This window comes from Sinocyclocheilus rhinocerous, unplaced genomic scaffold, assembly GCF_001515625.1.
Source record: "Sinocyclocheilus rhinocerous isolate Xijiao unplaced genomic scaffold, SAMN03320098_v1.1 scaffold271, whole genome shotgun sequence".
Lineage (NCBI taxonomy): Eukaryota > Metazoa > Chordata > Actinopteri > Cypriniformes > Cyprinidae > Sinocyclocheilus > Sinocyclocheilus rhinocerous.
The window spans coordinates 2308452-2319630 of record NW_015657574.1 but is presented as its reverse complement, the minus strand read 5'-3'; the positions used below and the strand labels follow the sequence as shown (position 1 = coordinate 2319630).

At 37.3% G+C, this 11179-nt stretch overlaps 1 protein-coding gene across 2 annotated transcripts in view; it reads right to left on the bottom strand.

Moving 5' to 3' along the window:
- Positions 1-2926: 2926 nt before the first annotated feature.
- The window catches only part of LOC107721348 (monofunctional C1-tetrahydrofolate synthase, mitochondrial-like), a 35940-nt gene continuing 27687 nt past the window's right edge, over positions 2927-11179 (bottom strand). For both annotated transcript variants that reach the window (XM_016529321.1, XM_016529319.1), the window contains 8 exons: positions 11010-11149; positions 10854-10895; positions 9935-10035; positions 9390-9567; positions 8792-8899; positions 8122-8274; positions 3354-3478; positions 2927-3202 (listed from right to left, as the gene is read on the bottom strand). In XM_016529321.1, the coding sequence (XP_016384807.1) occupies positions 3389-3478; positions 8122-8274; positions 8792-8899; positions 9390-9567; positions 9935-10035; positions 10854-10895; positions 11010-11149 (812 nt within the window). In that variant the 3' untranslated portion in view covers positions 2927-3202; positions 3354-3388. The remainder of the gene's footprint in view (positions 3203-3353; positions 3479-8121; positions 8275-8791; positions 8900-9389; positions 9568-9934; positions 10036-10853; positions 10896-11009; positions 11150-11179) is intronic.

Sequence of the window (11179 nt, the reverse complement as noted above, 5' to 3'; positions counted from 1 at the left end):
GCCGGATGGGCCTCCACAGAAAAACAGCCCAATGGAACGTGTCCCGCAGGAAATCTCGAATTAAGAGGGCACTGTAGTTTGCATAAATTACAGGCCACTTGCGAATCACAACCAAGTTTGCACAAGCCACCTCGTGGTAGCACAATACACTGGCTCTGTGTGTAGAGAAGTAAACAACACCTAGTGTAAGGGTTAAGATTAAAATATATAATGCATTCAGTTTTAAGAATACCGAATGCATTATGCATTAGGTTTAGGTAATTTAGTTACGTTTATGTTATGCAAAGACCATTCCTGTAGATGCCTTTATGCTGTGCTAGGCGAAAGTTTGGTCATTGTTATAGGATAACTTGCGCTATAATAAAAGAGGGAAAAACATTTAAAGAATGGACTGAAGATATGTTTGCCTTTCAGAAATACCCAGACCATATTTAGAGGCAGTAGTTTGTGGTGGTAAGAGAAGTGGTATGTTTTGAGCACATTGTTAAATCCATAATTTAAAAAGACATAAGCAAAAAGGCTCAGGTCATGACCTGTATTGAGAGTGTAAGGGAGTTTTTTTTGTCCTTAAAAAAACTCTCTTATTACTTAGAGTAGTGATTAACTTATATCCAACATTTGACAGGTTGTGGACTCCTAATTTCATCAAGGTTCATCAGGCTGTATCAAAATACTTTCCCACTGTAATTGAATTAAGTAACATTGACTTTGCCCAGTGTGACCCCTCACACATGTACTCCCATGTCCAAGTGATTCAAAATCATAATTTGGATGTTCAGTTTCTTTTAGGAACACTTGGTGCAGAATGAGGCCCAATGACAAATAAGCTGAAATCCAGAGCAATTACAGTTATTAGTAATTAATGACTTAATTTGCCTTTTAGCTGATGCTAAATGAGGCAAATAAAAAAGAATCACAATAATTGGTGCTTGAATTGCCAGATTTTGTCTAAATGTCACAAAAGAACAGCCCTAAAATAATTGAATCAGCATCTCTGTGACCCAGAGAAACTTAACCTAATTAAAACATGACTGATTTGAGATTCTTGACATAGACATGAACTTTATTTGCCTATCAAAGGACTGATGTTAAAGACTCAGTACAGCTAATTCAGAGTTCCCAGTATTTGTTAGGCTAACAGGCTGATGCTGCAATAACCACAATGTTATTATTATGTAATACCATTCAAAAGTTTGGGGTTACTACGATTTGTTTTAAAGTGAAAGCAAGTGAGGCATTGCTTTTGTTACAAAAGAAATTCCATTTCAAATAAATGCTGTTCTTTTGAACTTTCTATTCATCAGAGAATTCTTAAAAATGTATCATGTTTTCCACAATATTTAGCAACACAACTGTTTATGAGTTAATGAGAAATGTTTTAATCAGCATATTGGATCATGTGACACTGAAGACTGTAGTACCAGCTGCTGAAAATTCAACTTTGCCATCACAGGAATAAACAACATTTTAAAATACTGAAAAAAAGTTATTTTAAATTATAATATTTTATAGCATTACTGTTTTACTGTATTTTTGATCAATTAAATTCAGCACTGGTGTGTATAAGAAACGTTCAAAAACATTACAAAATCTTACCAACCCAAAACATTTGAACTGCAGAGTATTGGGTGAAATGCATTAAATAAGCAGTAAAAAGCCTTACAAAAGGTCAAAAGGGCAGCAGTCACTATAGCAGCAACAAAAACACATGCACTAAATAATAAAACAATTACTTTCCCCTCTTTTAAAGCACACAATCTATTTTTTTTTTACAACATGGAACAATAACATCCTGGACTACTGGCCATTCATTTTGGGTACCCAAAAGAAAAAAAACCTCCATAAGCCAAGAGACGAAGTACAAGAGAATACAAGTTTTTGTGTGAGGATATTTGAGTAAATGTCAAGCTGAGCTGGTCAGCTAATTATGGGTGTCTTCAATGACAGAAGCAACAGGCCTCTCTTTGAAAGGGGTATGAATGAGTACTGCTACCCTCACAGGGTGTCTCTGATGGGACTGCATCCTGTAGAGGCAAAAGAATAGAAAGACCCTGTGGGGGTCAGTCGTCTGCTACTGTTTAATACATCACAGCTCTTTAATCTAGAGGAATTTTACATTTGTGGACCAACAGTCTGACTTCACAATATGGATTAGTGATTCATTAACTCGTTCATACATGTGCACACATCACTAATGCATTCTCTCACACACTCATTCTCATTCTCACACACACACACAATCACAATGACCGCTGCACCATTAAATGTTCGGTAAAAGTGGCCCGTTGATAAACAAAAATAAAATGAACGAATGAAAATGTTCAGTATTGTTGTTTTATTTTTGTCTGGCCAGTCATCTTGTTCTGACTGCCTTTTTCAGTGTAGAATCTATCATCACTGGGAAAATACAGGTTTTCAAGCATACATAACTATTGCAACAGTCAATGGAATTCTTCTTTACTCACGTAGCACTGTAGTTTAAGACTCAGAATAACAGATAACAGTGGAACATCTAAAACAAGACTTTCTGGCATGTACCCACATGCATGCTGAAAATGTGCATTCAAAGGTAGTGAGATCTATGCAACACTTCATTTATAACAGAAAGAGAGAGAGAGAGAGAGAGAGAGAGAGAGAGAGAGAAAACAGGTGTCAAACCACTAACGCCACTTGTAATTTTGTTTTGTGTAGTGTCTAAATAAAAGCACCTCAGACTTAAGATTCATGGCATATTTGTCTATAACAAACAATGCTACACAAGGAGAATAGTAGCAGTATTCAAATAAAAAGAAAAGAAATGGAGTTTGCTTGAATACTGTTACCATATTCCATAGGTAATCTAAAACATTTAAGACAGAAATATTAAAGCATTAATGGAATGTTTAGCTATATAGAATGAGTATAAAAGCTTTTGTGCGTCATTAAATTGTAAACACTAAAACACTACGTAAACAGAAGTGTTTACAGAAAGAAAAATTATTATTATTATTATTATTTTGTTTTTTGGAAAAACAAGAAGCCACTGCTAAGTACAAAACATTTAGGAGTTAAATTTGGTAAAAAAAAATTAAAAAAAACCTGTGCAAAACATAAGAAGGAATGTTTGTCGATCTAACACTCAGTAGTTTCATTGCTAGAAGGCAGTGGATGAGCTGTTATCAGCGGCATATGAATGGAGGCCTACACGGACACTGAGGAACATCTGAGAATGGGAGAAAGCAAGAAAGAGGGGAAAGAAATTAAAGGAGAGAGTTTTAGGTACATTCAATCAAATCTGACCTTTTTGTTGTGTGGCATGAGCAAAACACTAAAACAAAAAAGCATTGTTCTGTCACTCTTAATTGTGTTCTTACTGGTCGAAAGCATGTGTGGGACTGTAGAAATGTCTTCAGAAGAGTCCTTTTATCTCCTCCGTCACAGGATCAAGGTCAATGTCATAGAAACAGGGTCGCGTAGGCAAGCCTGGCATGGTGCTCATCTGAAAGAAATGTATAATTCAGTGTAGAAGAAAAAATAAACATTTTGATAGCCAATAAATATTTTTTTTTTTTATGTGCAAACAAAACATCACAGCACACAGTAAAAGAGTCTGTGTGAACTAAAGGTTTGTTGAATGAAGTTTAGGCACTTAGAGGACTATAACTGATACATAGTTTGCTTTCATTAATAAACGAGTGATTAAATTAGTCTATGTCCTTTAGGTTCATTTAGCTTCAAGATCATAAATTCATTCTTAAAGAAGAGCTGGTTTCAAAGATGGTTCAGCATGTTTAACAAACCACCTAAACATCTATTCTAGGCAAATCTTATCTCCAAATGACTTCTCTGGCATATAAATCTCAATTACAAACAGAACATAATGCTGGAAACACCAAAACCAGATTTATCACCTAATGAATGCAGTTTTTTTTTTAAAGAGACAATTGTGGTCTTTAGTAGCCCCCAATTTTGCCATCAGTTTGAAACGGTTGCGTCTATTACTATTGTAATAAAATAAAACATGAAGATTTTAATGTTTTAGAATCAGGTCAGTGTATTCAAGTAATTAATATTCACTCAGTTTTAAAAAGTATGCAGACTTGGGATTAAATTATTAAAAGTAAAATGTAAAGGTCATCATTTTATTTCCCTAACAACAAAATCTATAGCCAGTGGTCAAACCAATTGATTATATAAAAGAAAAATGAACAACCTTAAAAATACCACAGATTAAAATCAAGTGACTGGCACACATGTGAGACTCAGGAAAAAGAAATGAATTATCTTAATTAAATTATCATTACAAAAGAGACCAAGACAGAAAAAGAGAGAGAAAACAGTACATCGTTTATCCAGCAATTTCACCTTGCCCAGAGAATGAAAACTATAATTTTCACAGAGGTCTCAGATATAAAGATCCAAAAAAGCCATGGACGTTATCAATCTGAAATACTTCAGCTCCAATATCTCATGACTGATTAACCTTTGTTTTCATGTTCTGAGAATAAAGACATCATCCATCCCAACCCTCCATCTTTTCTTAGAACAATCCTCATCACAGCAAGCAGAGCTTTAAATACTTTAAAGAAAGATTCCTCTCATGCATGACAACCCAGTAGCTGTTTAATAGCTTATTAGAATAAATTAACTTCCTTGTAGAAAGATAAGGTGAACCAGTTGACTAATTTGAGCTAAACCTTACTATTCAGTTTTTTTTCATTCTACATATTTTTTAATAAAAAAAGATCTAAAAGTAAAACAAGTTGGCAAACTGACAAAAGGTATAGTCCACAGCATGACATCACAATGTGGCTGAACTAATGAGTAAATCTCCACAGATCGGATAAATCAACTTTGAATTCCATATGACCCAAAGAATTTAAAACAGACCAGGTTTGGGACTATGTCCAAATTATTCAAATGTTGGACATACTCAGCAACAGTACAAACTTCTTACCAATAAACGGCACTTTCTTCCATTTTGCAGAGCAGGTAATATGGGTTTTTGAAAAATATCTCTTTTGCAGTTTATAACGTAGCTATCCATAAATGAAAACAATCTGCAAAGTTGTTAATGTGCATGATAAATAAAGATATCGTCTCTCAAAAGAGAGAGTCGATTCTGAATCGCCTTAACGAGTCGTCATATTTTCGAATCTTTTGCCTGTTACCGGTATAGGTCAATGGGTAACACATTTGCATAATCCCCGCCTGCCCGCGAGTCTGCAAATTCCCTTAAAAGGCCATCCGCTTGCCTGTGTGGTGTTGAGATGTCTTCTGTGCCAAAAAACATACAAGGGATTCAGCTATTGACCAGGATACAAATCTGCACTTCAGCAGTTTGTTTTTTCCTTTAGGTTAAAGAGTTCACTTCGTGCCGTCATATGAGCATTGCCACGCAAATAAACTGAAAATCTAGTTGCTATTCTAAATTAAGCCAACAAATTCCCAGAATTATTTCCATACACAATACTCCATTATGTAGTCATTGTTCAAGAACAAATGGCAACTTAATTCATTTGAACACTTGGTTCAAATGGGCCATGTTTTCCTTACCGCAGACCATTGTGTCTGTTTATACTTTCTACCGAACATGCTCTTTGCACCAGTCTGCTGTTGACGTGTTCATGTCAGTGTGGTGGGTCAGGTTGCCAAAACACCATAAGCCTTCCAGCAGTATCATCAGTAATTCATTGTGCGGCTTACAGCAGACACGGATTTGGGCAATAAATTTCCCGAGCTGAATGGAAGCGAAGATCCGTTGAGTCCCATTGTTCTCTGGCTGACCCCTCCCTCACATATCTGGTGCATGACATCAGTTACTTCCTCCTGTAACCCTCCATGCCTGCTTTGTCCCTCAGGGCCTAGCATTGAAAGTAACAGGCAGAATAACACACACCTGTCTTGTAGCCTGAGCCACACAGTAATGTACAGAAATGATTGGAACAGATATGACTTGCCTGTATAATGATTAAAATGTAAGTTGACTATGACTGAAAGACAGGAAACATTTTTATAAAATAACGCAATCTTTTTAGTAGCTGAAAAAATGGAATAAAAATACTAATGTTTTAAAGGGGTCATATGATGCGATTTCAATTTTTCCTTTCTCTTTGGAGTGTTACAAGCTCTTGGTGCATAAAGAAGATCTGTAAAGTTGCAAAGACTAAAGTCTCAAATCCGATATCTGCTTCGTCATGCCTGGAGCTGATCCGTGCTGGTTGCTGAGGAAATACTACAACTTTGCGCTGTCGATTGCCGGATCGACTTTCACCGTGGACGAAGCGGAGTCCAGCCTGGAGTCACACACACACACACACACACAAACATACATACAGTGCCGTGAAAATGTTTTTGCCCCCTTCCTGTTTTTATTTTTAGCATATTTGTCACACTTAAAAGAGTCTGACTTTCTTTGCACATTCTCTTTGTAAACACTGGGTTGGTACTTCCGCCTATGTTACGCGTGATCTTTCTAACGTGATTATGTAATGCGTGAGGTCAGGCTGGTGCAATACCAGCATTTGTGGTTAAAAAGTACATAAATTTTTATTGGTTTAAGAAAACGACCGATCATTTCACTAGATAAGACCCTCATTCCTCCACTGGAGAGCCCTTTGAAGCTGCATTGAAACTGCAATTCGGACCTTCAACCCATTGGCCACTATTTAAGTCCACTATATGGAGAAAAATCCTGGAATGTTTTCCTCAAAATCCTTGATTTCTTTGCGACTGAAGACAGATTAACATGAACATCTTGGATCAAATGGGGGTAAGTAAATGATCAGAAATGAAATTTAATTCTGGAAGTGAACTAATCCTTTAAATTAAGCACTGACTCTGACATCTGAATGTATTGCAATCAAGCAAGCAAAAGAACTAAATAAGGATAGATTTGAGGAAAGAAATAAAGAAAAACAGAACAGCACAGAGATGAAGAGATTGCACTGAAGTTCAAAGCATTGGCAGTACATTCTGAGACGGGTTGAAGGTGAGAGGTCATGTGCGCTGGCCGTGTGTCCCGCAGCAGGCCCATGGAGATGAAAGGGGACAGAGCGGTGGTCAGACCGGAGGGGCTAGGTCACAGTCACCCATCTCCCAGCATGCTGCACAACGGACACCTCACCCCGACCCCACTCTGCAGCCAGGACCTCACTCTCAACCCGGAAATGAGCTTCCTTCCCTAAGCCTCACCCAGCCAACAAAACACACAACGACAAAAAGATACAAAAATGCTGGCTCGATCAAACTGGGGCACTATAACGTGACGCAAAATCCAGTTGGTCAGGATGCTCAAACAAAGCAATATATTGATAGCACCACACAATATGATCAAATCAAAATTATCACATTTAACCTATTTTTAACCAGTCAAACCGATTGTAAATTTTGACATTCATTTCCATGCACGTTTATAAATGTTTTTAATTTATAGCTTTAAAATGCACAAACAAAATTGGAGAATAAAGAATCTTGCTTCATACATCCAACATGTTGAAAGTCTGACTGGAACGGTGGTTCCTAAGGTGAACCAGCTGAGTTTAGGAAGAAAGTAGAGAAAACATTGCGAAAAATCCAGGGACGGAGTATCTTAATGAAAACCACAAATATGCGTGCACACATAGAAAAGCATGGGTCATTCAAAAGTTGACCTTCTCTCCCTGAAAAAAACCCACACATGCTCTAAGGGCTGTTTTCACAGAGCTTAATCAAACCGTCTCACAGGTTTCATCGTGAATCCAAACTGAGAATCCAATAGACTCCTCATTAAATGAAAACTGCCTTGACCAAACATTGTCAGGAATTCAGACAGAGAGATATATCTGCCTTAGGCCAGGCAATATTGGCTTTTAGAGAGCAAAAACATAAAGGCAGAGGACTTTGGCATGAGTGCTGTTATTAAAAGCCCTAACAAGGTCACAGATCATAGGTTCAACCGTAATCCTGGATCCTATTAGTAACTGAAACATTCACGTACCAGCAAAGGAAGTAATAAAAGAAAGTAATGTGAAGAGGTAGTGGATGGCATCAAATAAGTGAAAGCCATCAAATATATCTGGAAGGAAAGGGTGGATATGTAGATAGAAATGAAAAGAATGGAATAAGATGAGCTTCCATCAGATTTCAAGAATAATCACTTACAGTTCCAACTAAAGGGTAGATAAAGCCTGCCCCGATGCTGGCACGGATGTCTCTGATCGGCAGGATAAAACCTGTGGGAACACCTTTTTTCTCAGGCATATGAGAGAGAGACAGGTGGGTCTTGGCCATGCAGATGGGAAGAGCACCAAAACCCTGTGAGAGATCCACAGACAGTTAATATCCACAAGAGACATTCACATCATTGGCTCTGGGCTCTTGACATTCATTAGCCATTATGTTGTGAGATGCACTGCTTCGCTGAATGTAATTCAAACCCATTGGGCCAAGATTATCTAACTATTTAATATCATTGAACACACAGCTCATGAAACCAACATCAAACATCAAAAGATGGTGAAACTTAAAAATGGTGAACAAATAGAAGCATTAAAATTCTTTGACATCGTAAATGTCATTAGATTTGGCAGATTTCTATGAATCAGTTCAAACCACCAGTTTCAATCAATTAATTCAAAATTATCTTCTTGTATATGAAGTATATTATTTTTAAACTATGTATTGTTATATTGGTGCTTATAAATTAAAATAAGAGATTGAATATTAAAAGGTGTAAAATATTTATATAGCCTTTAATATTTAAATTAAAAAAGCTCAAATATCAAAATGATGTGCATTTTTTATGTTCAGTGGCAATGTCCAGCCTTCTCACCTGTTGATTGTAGTAGTCTATCTTAGCTTGAGCCTCAGGTGAAAGCTCAATGTCATCAGCACCATAAACCTTCTGTGCAATAGTCCGAATTTTCTCTACAATAGAATCCTGTTAAAAAACACATGGCTTATTTAACAGAACAAGAAAGTAAAAGATGTATGGAAAATTAACAAAAATCATTTAACAATCAAACAACTGAATTTTCAGCTCTAAATCATAGCTTCCGCCTATCTGGTGGTCATACAATCCCCCCAGCAAGTTTATGTAGAAGGTTGGGATAGCAAGTGTCCAGACCTCTAATAGAATAATAGAGAACAGGCAAAGCCAAGAGCAGAGATTACCGCGCCTTTCATAGCATCACTTAATCAAAGTCACAACCTCCAAAACTCACTAAGGTTAACTCAAACCAGCTGATGGCCCTACAGCCCCACCACCTCAACCTGCCATATACACAATGGGAGCAACACTTAGCTCATCGTACAAGATACAATCATGCTTAAACCATCCATCAGAGTCAATTTGCTCTGTCTTAGTGAGGATTTGTGTTTTACCTAAGCTCAGTGTTTACTTTGTTAGGGTTTGTAGTTTTAGGCCTCACCTGTAGATTGTACAGGAATTGGAAATGGTTCTTCTGAGATGCAACTTCCTTCACAGCCTGTGCCAGCTCCACAGAGCCCCGCCCACCTCTGGACCAATGATGACACTGCACAGCAGCTGAGGCCCCAGAAGCCTCTGCGATGCGACACACCAGGTCGATCTCTGCTTGAGTGTCAGTCCTTCACAGAAAGAGAAATGTCATTCTGACAAGGCAAATCCAGGGCAAACAACAACACTTTGGCTAAATATGGTCATTAATCAAAAATTTTCCAGACATACTGGAAATACACACCTAAGTGCAAATAAGCTCAATTTGGACACCATCTGTTGCTGTTTTTGATCAGACACTCTCTTTAAAGGGATAGTTCACCCAAAAATGAAACTATTGGGGTGAACTATCCCTTTAACTCTTGATATTCTGGTTTACATCAACCATGGCTTTTTAAAAATGGTTTAATGAACCATAATTTTCAAATAATTTTTTCATGTTTTGGGAAGAAAATGCATGTTGCACAGTATGGGTTTTTCAGATAGACCTATTCTTACTTGAAGGCATTCAGAGCAACAACCACAGGGACTCCAAAGAGATGAGCGATCTGAATATGCTTCTTCAGGTTACTGCAGCCGTCTGTAACCAGCTGCAAATTCTGACAGAAAAAAGTAAACATGGATGTTTAAAAAAAATAAAAAGAAGATAAAGAATTAGTCTCTAAATTTCAGGCTTAAATCTAATTAAGGTTTAATTTGAAAGATTTTAAATAAGAACATTTAAGATAAAATTATCTAGACAAAAAAACGGAAAGCATTAAAATCTAATAAAAAGTTGGTTCTGAATGGTTAATCAGGGTCTTCATTAGAAGGATGAGTCGGTTTGTCTTGGAGAACGTCATCCCACCAGCTGAGCTTTCCAGAGAAAACTTCCTGCTCTTTTTTTCCAACTAAATAGTCGCTCCTGGAGCAGAACCAGTCCCAGAGAATAGCAATTCAAAGCTCAGGAGACATGCTTTGGTGCTTTCTGTTTCTCATTACAGAACCGCACAATTAGCTTAAGCACTTGAGTTATTTTCTCAGCTGGGGTTGCTTTAGAGAGACTGATGAAAAGCAGGTACGGTATTTTTTAGACTACAACTCCCATTACGCCTCTGTGTCTCTAGCTACAACAACACATTGCATTTACCCTGTTAATTGAATAACACAAACCACATTAGGGAGGAAGAAGGGAGCTGGAGGGGGTGGAGATTATGTTTTCTGGGCCTCTGCCTGAAAACATCATCTCCATCTACCTCCTTCCAACCCTCTTTATTTTCATCCTGCCTTCGGGGAGCAACATCGCCACTTATTGTTGGAGTAGGATAGTACATACGTTTAAAAAAAAAATCTTGCTCTTACTAAAATTAAATCACTAAATGATTAGCTCTACAAATATGGTCATTTGCCATAAGATTGGGAAATAAACATTGCTTACCTCATTGATATATTCTTTAGGCAGTGGTACACCAGCTGTAACCTTTCAAATATACAGTAAATATAAAAAGTAGTAAATATATTAAATGTATTTTTAAAGCAGTCAGGCATATAAAGGGATGTGTGAATATGCTCAAAGCTACACACACATACTTACATTTGGTCCACCTCCATGCATCTTCAGAGCCCGTACAGTGGCTACAAGCACCACAACATCAGGCTTCAGCCCAGATGTTCGACACTTAATGTTGAAGAACTTCTCCATGCCAATGTCTGCACCAAAGCCAGCCTCCGTCACTGAGCAGGGAAGAAGAAAATGAAACAATA